This window comes from Echinops telfairi, unplaced genomic scaffold (assembly GCF_000313985.2).
Source record: "Echinops telfairi isolate 266 unplaced genomic scaffold, ASM31398v2 ScPeMD7_7457;HRSCAF=8495, whole genome shotgun sequence".
NCBI lineage: Eukaryota > Metazoa > Chordata > Mammalia > Afrosoricida > Tenrecidae > Echinops > Echinops telfairi.
The window spans coordinates 8,657,593-8,680,420 of NW_022111357.1; the positions used below are offsets into that span (position 1 = coordinate 8,657,593).

General features: G+C 35.7%; 1 protein-coding gene across 1 annotated transcript in view; it reads right to left on the reverse strand.

Moving 5' to 3' along the window:
• The window catches only part of ZMYM4 (zinc finger MYM-type containing 4), a 192,137-nt gene that overhangs the window by 66,172 nt on the left and 103,137 nt on the right, over positions 1 to 22,828 (reverse strand). Inside the window, exons 3-7 of the mRNA XM_004704979.3 lie at positions 14,163 to 14,687; positions 12,490 to 12,551; positions 11,997 to 12,167; positions 5,108 to 5,192; positions 4,576 to 4,831 (exon numbers count right to left, since the gene is read on the reverse strand). Of these exons, the coding sequence (XP_004705036.1) occupies positions 4,576 to 4,831; positions 5,108 to 5,192; positions 11,997 to 12,167; positions 12,490 to 12,551; positions 14,163 to 14,687 (1,099 nt within the window). The remainder of the gene's footprint in view (positions 1 to 4,575; positions 4,832 to 5,107; positions 5,193 to 11,996; positions 12,168 to 12,489; positions 12,552 to 14,162; positions 14,688 to 22,828) is intronic.

Genomic DNA, 22,828 nt, shown 5'->3' on the forward strand with positions numbered 1-22,828 from the left:
CTGTCCCACTATCATGCTCAGTCCCCACCAGGGTTTCAGCAATTCCTCTTTGTTACATTACCCTTGATCATGCCCTACCAGGCCTCCCACACCCACCTCACCACCTATTTGGATCACTTGTTGTTTCCTTGTACCTGAGTTTGTTAACACCACTTCCTTAACCCCCAAAATGAATATTGGATCCCTATTACTAAAGAAGAAAGCCTGTCATGTAGAAAAAACGATGGTTGAAAACTGATTAAGGTAGCAACTATACAAATCTACTTGACGTGATTGAAATATGAAATGATGTTATATTAAATTCCAACTTAAAAAAATGAACAAATGAGAATGATGATACTATCTGCCCCCCTTAAAGATGCATAGCCTCAGAAACCCTGTGTGGGACAGCCATGAGTCAGACTCAGCTTGATGGCACTGGGTTTGGTTTGGTGTACTATTAAGGAAACACAATTATTAAATGATGACTAGTCAAAATACATTCAAAGGGAAAGAAAGGTGAAGTGGTGATAGGAGATGAAAACCAGTTAAAAAAGCAAAATGTAATATAAGGAAAACTAAAATAAGTTCAGTAGGTGAGGACTGAAGCAATGAGGAAAAGGATTACTATATATACTCGAGTATAAGCTAACCTGAATATAAGCCAAGGCACCTAATTTTAGCACAAAAACTGCACTAAAAAATGTGCTGGAAAAACTCAGCTTATACACGAATATATAGGGTAAGTAAAGAGAAAGGGAAAAATAAAGCAAAAGATACAGAAGAAAAGGCTGAGAGTACAGGCAGGTAAGAGTACCTGAAAAAAGGACAGAAAGGGACAAAGAAATAGTGAATATGAGGTAGAATGGTTAAGAGTCATGGGGTGACAAGCTTAAAAAGTAGAATTTTTTTTTAAAGTAGAATATTTAAAAGTATAGAAAGTAGACAGTAGATAAGACTAAAACCAACATAAGAAAAATATAACTTTCAAGAACTGAATTAAGATCAAAATAAGATAGGGCAGTAGGAAAATGACTTAAATTCTTAACTTAATTTACCTAAATTACAGTTAAATGCAAGGACAGATAGCCAAGATCAAAAACATGAAAAGTTTAATAGCGATACCAGGAGGACAGAGGAGAGTAGTGGAGGATTAGCATGAAAGAGATTAAAAGTAAAACACACACAGAGAGGGCACACACTTTTAAACTTCCTTGAATTTCCGGGTCAACTGAAAAAAATTGAGATTATTATTATGAAAGGACAAATACTACTGAAATTTTAGAAAATGCTGGTCTCTACAGTAAGAATCAAATGAAAAAGATTAAAATTATTGCATGAATTATATCATGGAAAAATAGAAAACAGAAAAAACAGATGTAAACTTAGCTTTAAAATGGACTTAGATTCCTTATATAAGATAGGCATGGGAAGCAAGCTGGAGGAGAAAGCAACAGAACCGACCATCCCAGAGGGACTAGGGGGAGGAGGAGGTAGTGGAAGGGAGAGGTGAACAAATAACACCATAGACAGGGAACAACTAGGACATTACAATCAGCAACAAGGACGTACAGATCCTGGGGTGTTGGAGCAACAGCAATCTAGTCAAGAGGACTTACTAAGAGGTGGAAGTTATGGTGAGCGTGATGGTGAGTCAGGAGGAAGGTGAAAGGAAACAGAGGAAAGATCTAGGAAGCAAAGCTATGGATAGAGGTATAAAGATAGGTGTATACATACATTAATATATTAATTCATAAAAAGAGGTATTTGCCCATGTACATATATTTATATGGCAATACACTGAGGTTATAGATGGACTTCGGGCCTCTGCTCATGACTTTCCTTAATGCAAGAACACTTTGTTCTAACAACCTGGCAATCTGTGATGCTCACCATCCTGGCAAGAGTACTGAAGACAAAATGGGTGCATTAGCAAATGCAGTGAAGAAAGCTGATGGTGCCCAGTTATCAAAAGATATGGAATCTGGCGTCTGAAAAGCTTAAAATTAAACAAGCACTCATCTAGCAAAGAAGCAACAAGCCCACATGGAAGAAGCCCACTAGCCTGTGTGATCATGAGATGTCGCCAGGACCAGTAACAAGCATCAGCAGACCCTTAACAAACGAACAAACAAACATATTGTTGAGAACAAGGAGGGTCAGAGCAGAGACCCAGAGTCCTTCTGTAGACAATGGGACATCCCCTCACAACAGGGAAGGGGTGCAGTAAAGCACCAATGAAACACAATACTCCTGTGGTTCCTTGAAGCTTCCTCATGCCCCACTATCATGAGCCTAGTATTGCCTTTCACTGTGGGCTAGACTGGAGCATGTGCACAGGTACAGATAAGACATAAAAGCTCACAACATACGGAATCCAGGAACAGGAATAGGAGCAGTGATACCAGGGGGGTAGAGGGAAGGTGGGGAGAGTAGTGGAGGAAGGGGGAACCAATTGTGATGATCAACATATATCTGTGTCCTGTCCCTCCCCACACTAGGGATGAACAACAGAAACTGTGGGGGAAGGGCGACAGCAGTCAGTGTAAGATATGAAAATAATAATTTATAATTTATCAAGAGACCATGAGGGTGGGGGGAAGGGAGGGGATGGGAAGAGGGGCTGACACCAAGGGCTTAATAGAACATGTCTAGAAAATGATGATGGCAACAGATGTACAAATGTGCTTGATACAATTGATGTGTGGATTCCTACAAGAGCTATAAGAGCCCTCAATAAAATGTGTTTTTTTTTTTTAAATCCACAAAAAACGGACTTAGACATGTGACATACAAAACAGCTTCAAAAAGGTTATGGAAAGATGGAAATGAAAGAGTAGACTTTTCACACAAACTATTTGAAGCAACCTTATTTTCCAAAGTCACCAGTTTGAAAAGCATTTTTCATAATTTCAACAGTATAAATAGACTAATTTGCTAAATTAAACTTGGTAAGAGCATAATGCTGAAATCAGCTATTATAGTTTTTAGTCAAATAAGTTATCTTTATAAAATAATGAGAATAGTCTCTTTTTTCAAGTTAGGATCATCAATTCACATGTTCATTAAATATTTATTATGTCCATTAAGTGTCAAGAATTCCTAGATGTCATACATATAGTTGTGAGCATAAAGGTAAATTCCAAGGGTCAGGGAGGGTTAAAAAAAGGGCAAATTCCAACTACCCTCATGGGACTTATGTTTTAATGAATAAAAAAGAAAAATAAGCCAAAGTATATCATTCAAAAAAGCTTTGGGAAGCCATTCTGACAATAGTCAACATAAATTTTAAAATGCTTCTCTGGAAAAATCTTTCACAATGAGTATTTAAAAAATTGGTATGAAATACTCTAAGAAACTTCTAATCAGTATATGTGGTTGTAAATGACATTTAGTCACACATATTATATAGGCAGTCAAGATGAAAATTTACTACCACTAAAGCTACTGAAAAGAAGTGTCATCAGCTCAAAGATTTCCCAAACAAACAAGAAGTATTTGTTGTTATTATTTTAAATAAGTCATGCTACAGTACAATAGCTTCTTTTAAAAAAGTTACAGCCCAATTTCCACTTGATATATGAATTAATCTATATTTTAAAATGTCATTTTACTACCGCAAATTTAATAAAAATTTACCCATTCAATTGTCTTAAAGAAATGAAGTATAAAGAATGCACACATAATCACTTCCAGAAAAATGTCTAAAACCATGCAAATTTTATTACAAACACTGTCATCTCAACTCTGCCTTTTTCCGATTGAACCAGAAGAGGGAGCTTCCTTGTCTCTGTCCAGACAGAAAGGCTAGCATCCATCCGGAGAACTATCAACACTACACTTACAGAAATTCATCATGATACGAACAGGTTAAGAATAGAGAAGGGAGCATGTCTCAGAACACAGACACTATTCACCTTTCCCCGGCTCCTTTATTCACACAGTTCTCAAATAGTCACTTTCAAAATTAGCCAGGATTAGGTTTTTCTCAAAGACCTAACATGGTATGGTCATACCTTTTCCTCTAATTTCTGCATTGGACCCTTTGAAGTAGTTCATTAATACTTTAAGGTAAACATTAAAAATCAATTATAGTTATGAAAAATTATTAAATAAATTCTTGTTAGGAGAAACAATTTTTTAAAACCTTGCTTTACAAAATATTAAATATATATTAGATTTAAATCCTATTGCCTACAGGTCCAATATTTTAAAAAAGGGGTCATGCAATATGCCTAAGTGGCAGTTTCTGTTTTATAAAACATCTTGACCATGGAGAGAAAGCTGGTCTCAAAATTACTCCTGAATTTATAAGGCACTTGATGTAAAAGTGAAAGAAAGCTGGGCACCGAGAAAAGAAACAACATAGAAGTATGAGGGGGCTTCAGAGTTTGTGAGAAAATTCCATATCTTTTATATCCATTTTCCCACAAACTTTTCGAAGTGCCCTCATGCTAAATGTGATACTGAGACGCTTCTCAAAAAAAAACCCAAAACCCAGCATTGTAGAACATAAAAAGTTAAACACAATACAGACTAACACCAGAATATGCTGAAAGAGAGGGGGAATGAAGATAAATTAAAATCCTGCTATACTTTGAGCAACTGGAACACGTTTTCTTGGTGGGAGGAGGTGGCGGGCGGGCAGGTGGAACTGTATATCCAGTGAGACACAGTGTGGAGCAGAATAGCTGGGTAGACCCTTTCCTCTGATAAGCAGTTTGCCCCTTCTGGAGGATTTTTTTGCAACCAGAACAGGAAACTCGAACAGCGGTTGCTGGAACTGATGGAAGCATTTTATTCATGCCAGCTGAGGCCAGTGAAGGCTGAAAGCCAGTAGTCAACTGTGGAGCTTTAAAACAAAAAGGGAAAGATGCTTTACTATTTTACCATGAATTTTAAAGATATTCTTACTTTTCTTCTGCTATTCTTAAAAAACCAATCACCACTTATATAATACACAACTAAAGGCAATCTAAATCAGTAGTGAGTACTGCTTGATTTACTAATATAAGTTTAAATCAGTAGTGAGTACTGCTTGATTTACTAATATAAGTAAGATATTGCCTCTCACTCAGACTGCTCAAAATAAATAAACACGATTCATTTATTTACTTCTGTTTCTTACCAAGAGGGCTTCCACTGACTGAAAACACAGCACTAATTTTCAGTTCCCCCTCTTGAGTTTTTTGCTGCTGGCCATGACTGTACTCCTTTAAAAAACAAAATAAATTAATAAATAAATGCACAGGAGAAAGAGTAAGTACAACATATTTAAACATAACCATATATTCAAGACATTTTAGGATGGTTACATAAAGGTCTAAAATATTTATGATACTAAAATTAACCAGAAAATATAAAATAAAAAACAGCAAGCAAACGGCAATTGCAATAAGGGTAAATAAGTTTATATATGTCTATATTCTAGGAAGGCAAGAGGTAAAAAGATAAAAGTGGTCCACTCAATTAATGTGCCTGTAACATAATGAAATTATTTGTAAATTACTCTTGAAAATTCTCCTTCTATTACTCCTGCATTTTAAGTTAAAATGTATCTATTATAAAAGTAATACACACTTATTATAGAAAATTCAGACAGTAGCAATGTAAATAACCCTAATCCACATTTCCATCAACTGAAAGCAACCACTTGATATATTTCTTTCCAGTCTTTTCCCTTCTCTACTTCAGAGGTTTATTCCTTCACATAGCTGTACTTATTGCATACTAAATAAACCATTCTCATAAGCTAATTCCTTGATCACTAAGATCATTTGAATTTTTCCTTTTCATTACAAAATAAGTATCAGTGGTTTTTAAATTGGAGTCCAAGAACCTGAGGTTAATAGCTGTATTCTAGAAAGTCTAAATTAATTATTTGAAATTTTCATTTCAACAATTTAATGATGAATGTAAACATATTGAGTCACAAATAACCACCACATAACTAAGCTCTACCGTAATTTTCAGTGCTGTTGTTTGCACTGTGAAACTAAGAGGTAAATTTAAACTTTTCTTTTAATCAATGGTTCATCACACTGAAACTTAAAAACCCCAGCAAAATCCCTATTCTCAGGATTCTCAGCCATAACATATTTTGTGTTAGAATATCTGTGAGGAAAATACTGGCACATACTGCTCCAATATGGCCCTACACAGCTTTGAGATTATAAAACCACAACCCAACATTGGCTCACTTAGTATTTCCACATATTTCATACAATCAGTAATACCATGATGACTATCTTTGTGAATACTCATACACTCTTTTTAAGGATTATTTCCAAAGAAAGGGGTCCTTAAAGTGATATTGCTAAGCAAAAGCACATAGCAAAGGTTCTTGATAGATACTAAGTTACTAAAAAAACAGATCTGAATTATACTTAATCCAGCAATGAAAAAAGTCATTTAAAAGCCATTTCCCATTGTTGTTCAAATTTCTGATTCTTTTTCTTGAAATATCCATTTACCAAAAAAGCTTTATGTTATAACCACATAACCTTAGTATCCCAAACTTAACAATCTTTATCTTTATTTCTTTTAACTGTCACAAGCTTCTATTTCAATAATAAAATAATGAGACCATTATTTCATTATCAATCATCAATTCCGTAATACAGAGGTCAGAAAATGTTATATGTTAGGGGCCAAATAGTAAGTACTATTTTCAAATTTGCGAGCCATATGGTCTCTCTCAACTCTGCCCTTGAAGAGTAAAAGCACTGAGAAAGAGGGGTAATCTTCAAATAAAACTTTATTTATAAAAAGTGATAAGAAAAACAAAAAAGCAAAGGCAGGCTGGATTTATCTGAAAGTCCCCACTTTGCCACTTCTGCTTTAATCTGTCTGGGACTTTTTCATTTTGATGTATGATGGGTGGTTTTGTTTTACTTTTTTTCTCTAAATAAATTAATTCCTTATATTCATCATTGATTAATGTAGCAAATTCTTTAAAATGCCTATTTGGGGGCTATCTTTCGACCTTATTTTCAGTATAATTTATCATCTAATATTCTACTAGTCTAATAACTACAGGATGTTTATTTAACTGGGCATTTGTGATAGATTTTTCTGTACCAACATGGCTCCCATAGGAACATCGGGTAGAGTTTAGTCAATTAACCAGGTCGAAGCTCAACTGGAGGACAACTGAGATAAATGGCATTCCCAGGCAAACCTCCTTCTTTTTCTCCCTGGAGGCAGGCCACACTCTCTCCAATTTCACCTTCCTGCAGGCAAGCCATGCTGAGACCCCTGAGCCCTGTGATGCAGCCACCACCATTGGATCTACAAGACTTGGCACCAACCAGCCTGTGGTCTTCCTGCAGTCTGCATCATTGCATGTGGCTGTGTGAGGCTGAAGAGAGACTTATGGACTAGTATTGGACTTATGGACTTGATTTGGATTGGGCTGGGATGTTTCCTTAATATACAATTACTCTTTGATATAAAGCTCTTTCTTATACATATATGAGTGTTACTGGATTTGTTTCTCTAGTCAACCTGGTCTAACACAGCATGGCATTCTCAACCACTCCAACTGCATTTTTTAGAATATATGTGTAATATGTATGTATGTGTTTACATGTATATCTCTATAATTTCTTCAAAACTTGGAGAGCAAATGTTTTGAGAATGAGGAGGGTAACGAATGCACAAATGTGCTTTATACAACTGATGGATGTATGGATTGTGATAAGACTTGTATGAGCCCCCAATAAAACGATTAAAAAAACTTATAAACCTAACTACTGATATTTTCACGAGAACTACATCGAACCTGTATCATGTAATTTAGGAGTAAATGACATCGTCATACTATTTCTTATATTTTTTTAAAAAGGCAATTCATTTGCCTTTTATCTGATGTAAGAACTTTTTAATTTGTATTGGAAATAATATCTTTTTCACCACATTATCTAACTGTGTAACAACTGGTTTACAGAAATATTTCTTACCTAGATACTCCACTAAACTTTCATGATTTCTATTAACTTTCTAATACAGAACAATGATGATTTTTCTCACCCCCTTTTCATTATTTGTTTTTGTAATTTCTTTATATGTATCGGGTCAAAAATCCAGTGAGTTAAAAAAAGAAATGTATATTAACAATCTATTATTTTAGTAATTATTAAAAGATTTCTAGCACTTAAAATCAATATTGGTCTGCAATTGATATTTCCCTACTGTGATCAACAGTATCTATTTTAATAAATGCATAATGAATTATAAGATATATTCTGGTAACTAATAAAATGATTATATATTCTTACTTGACCTAGTGTTGAACCATGGGAACACCCCTATGCATTCTGAGTGTATTAAAGCAAATTCCAAATAAGAGGAAAACAAAGCTCTCAGCCAACTCCAAACTAACAAGAGGTCTTCAGCCAGTTCTCTTTTATCATTCTCTATAACAGCTATTCCAAACTTTTGACACTTTTCTTAAGCTGCTGATATGTCAATTACATTACCGAAAAGTCTACATCTTCAGTTCTATTGTATCCTGCACAATGCTTTCAAAGTGGAATCCATGCCTGATTTGTTTATATCTCTTATAATGCCTACCTTTACAAATATCTACAACTAGCAAATTGCTAATGATTTTTTTGGTAAAGTGAAAATCTGATTGATGATCCAAAACCTTTCAGAAACAGGAAAATAAATAGGTGTCAAAACAAAACCAAAGAACATTTGACAGTATCTTTACATTCCTTCATTTACCAAAAAGAAAAGACTGTTTCTATCAGTATTCCAGGACTGTATTTTAGAATGGAAGAACCTCTATTTTCAAATTAACTTAATTTGGCAAACTAAATGCTAATATTTGAATTAGTATATTCTTTCTTCAACTTAAAATTACTATGGTGACAATTTGCTTTCCCATTTATTTCAAAGGAAGCATTTCTTTTCCCTCTGAGTAAAAAAACGGAGGGGGGAATTTTAATGCAGTATTTACCAAGTGTTCAACTTTTAAAAAATCATGGAAAGGGGTAAAGAAAGAGTGAGCTCTGTGGCGAGGTAGCTTGTAAAAGAAAGATGAATAGTCTAAGAAGACTGAGAGGAGCATGATGACGGCACCAGGTGGCCCAGTGGGCCCTATGGCTTTGAGTCAGAGATTGAACTTAACCTCAACGTACTTCAGCTCCATTATCTACTTCTCTATAAATGGGGCTATTATCCTCTACTCTTGCCATCTTATATAAAGTTGTTTTAAGTATAAAACAAAACAGTACTTACAAAAGAACTACATAAAAATTATAGTTCCATGCAATGGGATTAGTCTAAAGAAATGAAATTGATAGGCTAACATGAAGTTATGCCAGTAGAAGAGGAAAATGAGTGGCACCCCCAGAAAGCCACTATAAGAAAAACAGTCAAAAGCAAATTAGTGGAAGTTAAATACACACATACATTTATTTTAGCATCTTACTAACTTATATGAGAAAGTACAGAAGACCAAAATGAGTTACATTAAAAAGGAGAACTAGCATATGAGCTGTTAAGATCTACCAGTATTTTACAAGAGAATTAGGTTAATAATACTATTTTAGAAAGTAAGAAAAGAATGCATTGGGACTCCCTTTCCATGCTATGGGAGATTAAAACAAGTAATAAAGCATTGTATAGTATTTTAACAGCAGAGTATAGATTTCCAATGGCCACTGGGAGTGAAGGGGAGAACAAATGGAAAGAAAGAAAAAAGAAAAGTGAAACCAGACAAAAAACCCAGTATTTTTTAATGTTTTCTAAAACATGTATGTATATAGGTCTGTAATATATATATATATATCCAAGACCTATCTTACACAGGAAATCCAGCCTACAGGAAATCCAGCCTTCCCCAGTCATGCTAGAATTGACTTACCGTGGGGGTAAAGCGTACAGAGGTTTCAAAACTTTATACCTAGAAACTGCCCGCAGTCTTGCTTCGCTCTCACGTGTTTACTCAATCAGCTAGACATTCTTTAGGGACATGTTCCACTATAATCGTGATGAAACTTCCTAATCAACACATTTGAAACACATAACATTTCAAACAAGTATTAAAAGTGCAGGCAGTTCTGTGTCCTGATTTTACATCCTATTTATACTCTCCAGCCCTTGAAATTCTGATGGTTTTCAAAACAACAATATTCATTAGCTTTTCTCAATGCCTATGGCTCCAGTGTTTATAGACTTTGCTATTAATTACCTTTCCGTCCCAAGGAAAGTGTCAATAGATAATGTACATAGAAAAAGAGATAACTTTGGTATTATCCTGTCACGTTATGATTTCTTGCAGATTTCCCACATTGGATGGACACTGTATGTCAAGAGACACAAGGCCTGTCCTGCATACAAACATGACCATATGAACACAGCTTTATCCCTAATTCAGGTTATCCAAGATCTGTTTCCGTACATCTCATGCTTCCAACCTATCTTCTATTCAAATATTTTCATATTCCTTCCTCTCTATTATTTTCTTGGTAGTCACAACACTCATCAAAGTCCTACAGCTTTATCTTCATAACATTAGCTTCCAGTGGCACCATGAAATACATGCTTAATTAAACACTGATATGACAAATACCAATCACCTATATAATCACCCATTCTTCCAGCTCCTTACTTTAAAACAGTGGTCTCAACAGTGCCCTCAAGGAACATTTGACAATGTCTGAAAACATTTTTGGTTGCTAATTCAGCATAGGCTAAGAATGGATTTAACAATTTATAAACAGATTATGTTTAGAAGTTATTTGATTGCAGAGCTGATTTAGTTTATTAACATAAACCAAATTCATTATCATCAAGTTGATTGCAATTTATAGTAACCCTACAGGACAAAGTAGAACTGCCTCTGTAGGTTTTTTAGATTAAAACTCTTTAGAAAGGGAGTAAAAAGCCTCATCTTTCTCCCATGAAGTGGCTCCTGGTTTCAAACTGCTGACCTTACAGCTAGCAGGCCAACGTGTAATCCACAAATCTCCCAAGTGGTTACACCATAGAACATACCCACTACATTGTGTCACTGGGTAGAGGACAAGAATGCTGCCAAGCATGCAAAAAATGCACAGGGCAGCCCCATGCACAGCAACTACCTGGCTCACAGTGTCCAAAGGGCCACAGTCGAGAGCCCCTCCTCAAAGAACCCTGCATGCAAATTCTCTTCCCCGGACGCTCACATTTTCGAACTCACAACAGATAGGGAAAAGAAAACTTTCTCCATACCAAATGTCTAATTCATAGTATTTTTTTCTTCTTGTCCTTGAATTGATGCCATCTGAATAAAACTTCAACTACCCTTAAATAATTGCTACGATCGTATTCATCCTTTGGACTCCTTCCTACATTCCCAAATCATTACAACACTTGCTATAACGTCTTTCCTCCATTACAATCACTGCAATGCAATTAACTGCATGGATGACTTCCCTAACTTCAAGACCTCACAGCTCCATGACTTCTATCCTCAGAGCAAACGTGCTACAGTAGAGCTCTCTATTTACTGATTATTCAAAGATTTCAAACTTGGAATCCTTTATCATCAAAGTTAACTTTATATTCTACCCACTAGCCCAATGAAATGGCACCACAATCAACTCTTATCAAGTCCATTAACTCCCGTATTAGTCGCAAGTGCAAGGGCCTATTATTCCATATGAACTCAATCACACCATACACATCATAAACCACCATAAAACCTTCAATCGTGTGTGCTCTATCATTCTCAAATCCTTGAATACTCTCACATTTTCCCTAATCTTGCACTAAAATGCATTATAAAAATCATGGAACATTAAATTAAAAGCCTGAATTACTACTCAGAAGTAATTTCTTATGACTCTGTTAATTCCTTAGCTATATTCTCACAAGATAACTCAAATTGCCTCAATCTTAACTTAAAAGTCTACCTCAGCCTCTTAACAAGCCACTTCTTAGTCAAGAATTTCCTCTCTCAAATGAGAACTTCAATGCATGGAACAAAAAGAAGGGAAAACAAAAACAAAAAGATGAATGTTTACTTGAGCATTGTCAGGTTCATCTTTAATTTTGTCTAGTAGTCCCTGCTGTGGTGCCATTGCTTTGTCATACTCATCATCCAAAGGTTCTTCTTTAATTCTAATATTTGATGCAAAGGAATTCCCCAGTTCCGAACCAATGGATTCTTTATTGGCAAATGGGTAGCTGGAATCCTAAAACACAATATAAAGGATTAATAAATATTCATATTTTAAAAGTATCCCTCTTCAGGCCTAACACCCAAAGCAAAGCTCACTGGAAATGAAGACCTCTGACCTCTCATTAGCGTCCTGCACCTAAAAGTCAGTGTGCCAGACGAAGAGCCTCAAGCCACGGCTACTGAGGGTCTCCAGAGACGCCGCACCCAAATAACAAAGCAAGTAAAAGAAGTCAGAACGCTACCTAATACACAGAGTTACAATTTAGAAAGTGACATAAAGAAAACTTGGACACTTGCCACAGTTACAGCAATCTACATACACACTGAAAACTTACCCTAAAGTTTGTTTCTGGGGTTTGTGGTAAATGGGTATGTAATGTTTCTTCAACTTGATTAGCTATTGAAAGAAAAAACAAAACAAAACAAAAAACACATGTATATGAATAACAAATTTTAGAAAGAGTGACCTACAAAGCTGTCATCTGATAATCAACTCTTTTTTCTAACAAAGGTGCTTTATTAAGAGTGAACTGGGTTCCCTTAAACACTCAAAAGATCGTTTCCCTCAGAGGTTTTGCATGATCTAGCCCCATCTAACTTTTTAGCCTTACCTACCACCTTTTTCTTGCGCAAACAAATAATGTGGTTATTTCATTTACCCTGCTCTGAAAAATGACTGATGTTCTCCATTTCTTAGACCATTCTGATTCCTTTTTGTCTACCCTAATCTTACAGTCTTCCAGAATCTTCCCAGTTCAAAATTCCTCTCTACTAAAAAACCTTCCGTGCCCACCGAAATGAAAATCGTCTTGGAATTCCAGAGCTGAAAACGCCATCGTGGAATTTCAGTCACTTAAAAGAAATTCCTCTGATATTGCTTTATGAGAAGCTCTTGTACTCCTAACTTTCTTTCCTTTCTACTAATGCATGTGTTCCTTGAGGAGAAATACTCTCACATAATTTACAATATCCCTATAGTGCACCGTTCACAGTCTTGCATATAACATATAGAAAACACCAAAATAATTGTTACTGACAATACTAATTTGTTATTTCTACCACATATTTCCTAGTATTATCAGAGTAAATATAAGGGTTGGTATAATACACTTTGCTTTTTCCCCACATCTACAGAACATTTATTAAAAAGATTACTATTTTTACTGCACCAGATTAGCCCCGAAGAATACAAAACTGAGTAAGATATAATCTGACCCTCAAGAAACCTCTAACTACTAGGTAAGGCAAAGCAAGTACAGAACTGTAAAATTATGTGAGAGATGCTATAAATAATGAAACATGAACAAAATGTGTACATATACATAAGGAAACAATTCATTCTTGGTGGTGAGAGGTTAGAGATGAGAAACACAATAAAAGAGGCTTGGGTTCAGCCTTGTTAAATGAGAAGTACTTTCATAGTCTTTTTTAAGGCATATATAAAAGAGAGAAGATGAAGTGCAAGCAAATGAAATATTAGAAAGAAAGTTGGTCAGAGAAGTAAGAAAATATATGTTGAGGCCAAGAATGGAATTGAAGCTAAAGCACAGAGTACTCTGGCAAAGAGGCTCAGGAAGCGCCCCAAGAAATTTCTAAAACAGAAATGTTAACAAAAAGTGAAACACTCCTTCATGTGGACTAAGTGGCAGGACAGCAGTTTGAATTAGTGCTTACAGCACAAAGAAGTTAAATCCAACTTCGGGTTCCAATGTCCAACCAAAGAAAATGAACAGGTAATTCAAGTATCTTGCCTTCTCATCAAAATATTGCAACCAAGGGAGGGAGAAATGAAGCTTATAGGCTATTTTTCAACCACTTATACCATTATCAAAAGTTATTGTGGGAAATTCGGTCTGCAAAGAACAAGGATAAAAGAAAAATGACAAGCTCACAATGAGTTTAACTGTTCATATTTCACTTAACATCAGAAGATAATTAACACAAGCTATATTATCATTAGTACGTGGTTATTTATTCTGTTTTATGGTTCTATTTAAGTAATTATTACCTGCTTTATCAAAAAAACTGCTTTTCAACCTTGAATCCATATCTTTATGGGGTTTATCCAACAGTTTTTCACGTTCATGATAAATTAAGTCTCTATTTTTTTCCTTTCCAGAAAATGTCTCTTTGCTGTTTTCTCTTACTAGACTAAAATCTTTCCGTATGGATTTAAAAACAGAAACCTGATCAAACTGTTTAGGAAAGTCCTTTTTTACTTTATTTTGAATTTGTATTTCGTTTTCATGGTCTGATTCATGCTGTGAGACTCTTCTCTCTATTTCCAAGCTATCATCAGTATGAATTGAAGAAACAAGATTATCCTTTGAACTAAAATCCTGTTCATCCTCATTGTCACTACAAACAACTGGAATTCCTGCAAGATCCCCAGAGTTCAAAAAATAATCATCTTCATCCAGCAATGAATTTTCAGATCCTGTTTGATTCGGCATTCCATAGGACATGCTGTCAAGGGTGGGAGTTAAGTTGTGGTCTGTATCTTCAGACATTTCTGTATCCATGATACCACCACCTTAAAAAGTAAAATACTGTTTAGACAAAAGATAGTGCTACAGATGGCCACAATTATAAGGTCTGCCTGGTATAGAACCAAATATAATTTTAAACAAAATATAGATAATATTACCATAATATCCAGTTAGCACTTTGAGTTTGTGCGATAGGTATAAAAATTCAAGCTTGAGATACTATTTAGGTTCAAAAGGAAGGAATGTGACGCAGAGAAAAGAGCAGCATTAACTTTACAATCAGGTATATTTCTGCTGGAAGTTGTAGCTACATCACTTCAAATCTATGTGATCCTGAGAAGCAACGTCTCAGTCTTCTCATTTACAAGATGGTGTAATACTCACCTTATACTTTAATTTATGGTGAGGGCTACTGTTAATATGCATTCTGTTAAAAGATAGAGTGGCAAATGGAGTGGTCATTAATAATTACTAGAATAATAGTGATTATTCTGGGGCACTGAGATTAGATCTCAGGTCTCTGGGCTCAGAGCTCCATGTTTCCTGTATTAACACTAATAAACACTTAAATGTTTACAATAGCAAATATTTCAACATTAAAATAAAATGTACACATACTAGAATCTAACAGAAAAATTTACTGTTTATTACATGTTCAAGTCGATCCAATCCTAAAATAGTCCCCTCTTTAAATAGAAACCTCATAGCCCTGCTTTTCTTTTCATAGCCCTTATTTATCTTTTTTCTTTACAATCAAACAGCTAGGAATAAAGCACACTGATTTGTATCTACTTTACGAACCCAATACAATCTAGTTCCCAACCTCCCACTGGAATTACTTCTACTAAATAGTCAATGATCTCTCCAACAGGTCAAATTCAAATGCTTTTTAAATCCTTATATGGCATTTGGTAGCCCCTCCTTAATAGCAACTTTTGTTCCTTTAGTTTCCTGGATACTACATTTCTTCCTAGCCCCCTAATTTGTCTATCAATTTATTCCATATTCTTCTTCTATGTGTGCATTTTAAAGCAGCTTCTCCTCCAGGATTCTGGTCCTCATCTCATCTCATCTTATACACGCAGACTACACAGATTAGTTATCCCACAGCCATGACTGTTGAGGTTGGCTTTCTAGAGTTTTCTCTTTTATCTAGAACCTAAGGACCTCCAACTTAGTATTTCTAAATAAAAACTTATTTTCCCATCCCAAGCATACTCATTTCCCTAACTTGATTATTATCATTGCTAAAGTAGCAACTGTTCCAGATAGAATCTCTCCTATTCCCCTTACTCCAATTTCTATTAGCTGTACTACTTAATATCTCTTAAATGCATCTCTTCTACTCAACTTCAAGTCCAACACCCTACATCTCTTTTGGGACTACTGTAATATCTTCAACAGTGTAGCTATTCCATCAATGGATATCTAGAAAGCCACTATATTCTCACAAACTCCTACTTCTAAGTCATTTAGTGGTCCCTAGGAATAAGAAAACCGAAATTGATAGACATAATGACTAAAAATATTAGTAACATTGGCATTCAAATTCCTATTTGTTCCCATAGCTCATATGTATCCGTTCATGATGCTTGGTTAATCAACTCTTCCTTGGTTTCCATGATGAAATGAATTTCTGTTTTGTTTAAATTTATTTGAATTGGGTTGCCTGGAAATTAAGAGTTCAAGACCCAAATACAAGCTATCCTCAAATTCCTCACCTCTGTACAGACACTAGAATCATCTGAGAAACAAATCACCCCATTTTATACCTTCACTTAAACTCCTTCAGTAGCTTCCTGGTGCCTAATGTATTCACTCACCATTCAGTATATATCAGAAAATTACTCTGATAAGCATTGTGCTAGGTTCTAGGGATAAGATGCTAAAAAAAAAAAAAAAAAAAAAGAGGCAGCTATGATCCCTTCATACATAGGTAGAAATAAAAAAATAGAAAATTATAAACTGTGTAATAGTGAAAAATTATTTGAATCCAATATGATGCTTAAAAAATGAAGTGGAGTAAGAACAAAGCTTCCCCCCCTCCAAATAAAAGTGTGTGCTAATAAATGAAGATGAAATAGAATTAGAAAACTGCCATTTTGTGCTTTCTGAAATAGTAATAAATTCAGACAACAAATGTTAAACCTTTAGGAAAACAGTTGTTGGAGAGAATATTTCCTTGGTACTAAAATAAAGTCAGTGATTTAAAGTAGAAATGAGGGAATATCTGTTTATAATACTTCCACACTCCTAAATAAGGGTCAAACATAGTCTAAGTAATGAATAAATGCTTACTATACCGTATCTATTCACAGGACCACATACCACATACACATCCACCTATGAATTTTTGCCAAACACATTTAGCTTCACTCTAAGTTTTCCTACTTCTAACTCTCAATGTAAAGGAAGTACGGAGATAGAGGTACAAGTTACACAAACTGAAAACAATAAGATAAATAAATAATCTAGAATGTAGATTTTTCTGTAAAACAGTATCATGGTGTGGTGGAGTGAAATTTCTTAATATATGTCCCAACTCCCCATGTCTCTAACTCCCACAAAATGATTGGGTGGATCTACGCAAACAGGGTTGTGTAGCACTAAGAGAGGGTATTGGTCAGTTCTCATTACCACCTCCCTAGCTATAAGGATGTACCAATTTAAAGCAGCAGCAGAAAGAGAACACCTAGGATCTCTACCTGAAGTAGCACGAGAACACGAGGCACCAGAGATTGTGGCATGGAGATTCAGAGGAGCAGCACCAAGACTATGGGGTACCTACTCCTCATCTGGCCTGAGACAACAAACTATGAAACAGAGCAATAAGTGGGTTAGTTTCCTGGCCCATGGAGGTAGAAGGCAAAGAATCATGTGGCTTAAGAAGCTAATTATGTGGTACTGGGAAAACAAATGGTCAGCTGAAAAAAATGGATTCCTAAGTGACGGGAAAAAATTGCAGGTCTTAAAAGTGTATACACACACAGACACACACACACACGATTTAAACAAATAAGGCTCAACCCTCCTTGTAATTTTAAAAAATGCAATTAAATAAATGCAATGAGATGCCATGGTCACCTAGGAAGCTGATAATAGAAAGACTTTGGGATGACACTCTGGTAGCAATGGTGTAAGGCTAAAGCTGCCAACATGGACACACACACACACACACACACACACACACACACACGGCTGCCAAAGCTATTCCCGTTTACTAATCTGTTCTAAAAAAGATTGCAAACTCCTATGGATAAAGAAGCACTACAAGTAGAAAGGTGAACTGACATAATTATAATTAAGGATAAGTAGACAATATTGATCTTTGAATACATGTATCTCTTGACCCAGAAATTAAATTCTATGAATACATCCTATAGATATCTTATCTTATATGCAAAAAGTGCTGTATAAAAACTACTTATATCACCAAAAGTCTGATAACAGCTTATCATTCCATCGATGAGACTAAATTATAGTACATACTTACAATAAATTATATACTACTTAAAACAATGAGGCAGCTTTATATATAACGAACTCCCAAGACTTATGAAGTTAAAATAGGAAAGCGAGGAAGAATCCTCATTGTGTTACTACTGCTGTGATTGGTCAATGCGTTTGCTTATTAGTTTTAATTTCTAGAAGAACCCATAAGAAACTATTGTTTTTCTAAGAAAAGCAGAAGTAGGTGGCTGTGAAACAGAAACATTTTTCAAAGTATACCCTTTGGGTTTTCTAAACACATAGATCTAGTAGCTATGAAGCTTTATCACATCTCTACTGAAAAATTAGGTGTGTCCATTCTTTAAAAAGCAGCTAACTTAGTTGGACAAGGTTTTAGGTTAAATTTAAGCACTTGCCATATTAATTAACTTAGAATTCTACTCACCCTTGCGGCTCATACAGTCAAACAAAACAAACAGCTTCTGCTTCTAAGGAAACTAGAGCTACAGAACAAATGAGACCCTACATTGTATCTGAGGATCAGCAACTAGTAAAACGTCTGCAAACACAAATGTTCTAGTGTTAGGTTCATGACTTTCAGTCACTTTGAGAATGCTTGGCATATGGGGAAAGCAAGAATGGTATGGCTGGAACTCAATGAGCAGAAGGGAAAAGTAATTTAAAAAGTGAAAGGAAAAAAAAAGACAAAAATAAATCTTTTAAGATCCTACAGGCCATAAAACAGGAAGCCATGGAAGGGTCCTGAAGAGGTGTAACACATTTGATATGTGTTTTACAAGAATCATTGCGGCTAATTTTAAATAGTTAAATGTTCATGGAAACTCCAGAGGAACCCCCAAAATAGACTTCAGGCTAGGAGGGGCAGTTTCTGGAAGCCCGTAGGATCAGTGGGGAGATAGTCATAGAGGTAATCAGATAGAGCTGGAACTATGTATGCTTTTTAGGGGATTTTTTGTTTGTTTGTTTGATCTCTTTTTACTCAATACTTGGTTTTCTCTTTGTTCTGCCTCTGTTAATTGTTTTGCATGCCTATATAATACTGGCATGGGAAGCAAGCCAAAAGAGAAAACCAAGGGACTGACAGTTCTTGAGGGAGCTGGGGGGAGGTAGAGGTGGCAGAAAGGAGTGGTGAGGAAACAATGCCATAGACAGGGGAACAACTAGGGAATTAAAAGCAACAACAAGGAGGACATACGGACATACGGATTCCGGTGGTATAGGAGCAACAGCAATCTAGCTGAGAGGAAATACTAATAGGCAGAAGGACTAGTGTGATTGTGGGGCAGGAGGAAAGTAAAAAGAAACAGAGAAAATATATGGGAAGCAAAGCTATGGATAGAGGTACAAACATAGGTGTGCACTTATGTAAATATATTAATTCATAAAAATAGAGATATTGGCCTATGAACATATATTTGTATGGAAATACACTGAGGAAGTAGACAAACTTTTGGCCTCTGCTCAACCCCTCCCTCAACCCCAAAACACTTTGTTCTAACAAGCTGGCATTTTGTGATGCTCACTCTCTAGACAAAATCATTGAAAACAAAATGAGCGCATAAGCAAATGAGGTGAAGAAAGCTGATGGTGCCCAGCTATCAAATGATATAGTGCCTGGGTATTAAAGGTTTGAAGTTAAACAAGCAGCCATCTAGCAGAGAAGCAACAAGCCCACATGGAAGAAGTACACCAGCCTGTGCGATTATGAGGTGTCAATGAAATCAGGTAACAGACACCAGAAAACCCAAAACAAATAAACAAAAAACATACTGTTGAGAATGATGGGGTTGGAAACGAGACCCCAAACCTATCTACAGACAACAGGACATCCCCTCACATAAGGGTTACAGGGAAGGGATGAGTCAACCAGGGCGCAATATACCACCGATAAAACACAATATTCCTCTGGTTCTTTGAGGCTTCCTCACCCCCCACCATCATGACCCCAGTCCTGCCTTTCAGTTCTGGGTAGACCAGAGCAAATACAGTGGTACAGATAAGAACTCATAACACACTGAATCCAGATCAGATAAACCCCTCGGGAACAGAAAGATGGTACAGGGAAGGTCCTACCCCACGCCCACCCTGGGGATACACAAGAGAAACATGGGTGAAGGGAGATAAGACATGAAAACAACAATAATTTATAAGTTATCAAGGGGTCATGAGGGCAGGGGAGGGGAGAAGGAGGGTAAAAAGAAAAGTTGATACCAGGGGCTCAAATACAAAGTAAATGTTTAGAAAATGATGATGGCAACATATGTACAAATATTCTTGAAACAATAGATGTATGGACCGTTCTAAGAGCTGTAAGAGCTCCCAATAAAAATTATTTTGTTTAAAACTGTTAATGGGAGGCAAAGAATGGGGGCAGGAAGACCAGTTAGGAGGTTACAACAATAACCCAAGGAAGAAATGATGACAAAGACTAGAGCAGTAATGGTGGACAGGGTTAAAGGGGTAAGATCTGGATATATTTTGAAAATAGCATCAGTTCCTGAAACACGTGATGTCAGGTATTAAATCAAGGTGCCATTTCTTGAGATGCACACAGTAAAAAAGGAAAAGTCTAGAAGAGGTAGGATGAATAGCTAGGTTCTGGAGCTACTCATTTTGAGATTATTCGAGGGTAAGTCAAAAAGTGCTATTATTGGATTTCACTTCATACACACAGTTTTCTTTTCTTCCACACAGTTTTGTAAACACAATGTATTTAAACATATTTCTGTAATCAGTAGTCGGCTGCAGATAAGTTGTCACAATCATACTCCAACAAGACTAAGAATGGTCCCTTTAAAAAGGGGGGATAGATTTTGTGCCATGGGAGAAAATGTTTTGAGGTCAAGGATATTATCAAAATTTTAACTGAACTACAAGTAGACATATTTCAAATGACTGAATCTTTGCAACACGTGTACAGGAAAGCTGACCAACATAAAACAACAATTTTTAGGTGTATCCAAAATTTTAGGAAAGCCAAGAAGTACTCAAAGATGAGCATGGCAGAGAAGTTGGCTCACACTGTTATGACAATTGTTTCCGGGGACCCCAAAGAGGTGATTTTAATAGATTTTTCTCAAGGGACACAGGATTATCACCAAAATTTATTAGCAAAAAGTTCTGAGAAAACTGAAAACTGCAGCAGTGAGAAAAAAAGCAGGGAAAATTGTAATGAGGGATTTTTTCCAATGACAATGCACCTACATGCTCATACAATAAAGATAGCAAGGGCAGTCCTATGAGAATTTAATTGTAAAACCTTACTCCATCTACCCTACATCCCTGATCTTGTGTCTTTACACCTTTTATTCCTAAGACTCAAAAGAACATTAAAAAATAACATGATTTGAGTCCATTGATGCCAAAACTCTCATCTTAACATAGTGTATATTGAAAAGCCAAGAATTTTCAGGAAGGGTTAGTGAGATGGAAACACACCTTCACATGTTCATAGACTTTGATGGCAGATATGTCAAGAAACTGCTTCATATTTTGATGTTCTTAGTTAATGCTTTCTATGATTTCATAACAATACCTTGTCTTACTTTCATTTCTTCAAAAGGAGAAACCAAGAAGGTATCTTGGCAAGGACAATCTTGCCAAGAAATGAGATGCAAATTTGGGGCTCATTATCAAACTGCTAAAAGAACAAAGATTAAAAATCCTTAAAGATGCCAGAGGAAAATAAAGGTCAATTATATTCGAGAGAACAAAAAGAATCATTAGTGATTTCAAATCAGAAACAAAGGAGTTCAGAATACAAGAAGCAACATTTTTTTAAAGTGTTAAAAAATAAAACACTAATCTATCAATAAAAAAATCAGTATCAAGTGGAAATAATCTTCCCCCCAAAATACAAAATAACCACATTTTCAAAAGAATATTGAAAGAATATATCACCAGCAGATCTACATAAGCAGAAATGTTAAAGAAAGTTCTTAAGGCAGAAGGAAAATGACACTTGATGTAAACTTGGATCTTATAAAATAATGAGATGCAAAGGAAGCTGACAGTTAAAAGGTGAAACAGAAATACTCCAAAACAATAGTTGAAAAGCTCAAAATTTCTTTGCCATTAATCAATAAAACCAGTAATCAAAATTTAACGAGGTTATAAGATTAAGAAATGTTACCAACCAACATGACCTAAATGACATTTATAAAATTATACCCCAAAATGGTATAGACCACACGTTCCCTTTCATTGCAGTTCAATAATTACCAAATAATACAAGTCTACAATTTATGTGTATATTCTAGTCATATGGAAAGAAATACTCAGAATAAAAGAATAAAACAAATGATAAAAGCCCAGTCTTTCTCCCACAGAGTTACTGGTGGTTTAGAACTGCTAACCATGTGGACAGCAGCTCAACACACAACCACTATGCACTGGGTTTTCTACTCTGGCAAACAGTTACAGTCTCAGAAACCCACAGGGAGTCGCTATGAACCAGTACTGACTCAATGGCAGTGAGTTATTAAAAAGGAGAGTCTCAAACCAGTGAATCAAGCTTAAAAAATTAAAAACGTAGAAAATTACACTCAAGCTAGAAGGAAGACATAAGTATAAGACCTTTGCGACAGAAAATAAAGTGGAAAAAAATAATGAAACAAAAAAGTTTCTGGAACTATATGTGACCTCCTCCCTGGGGGACAGACAACCGAAAAGTGGGTGAAGGGAGACGTCGGACAGGGCAAGATATGACAAAATA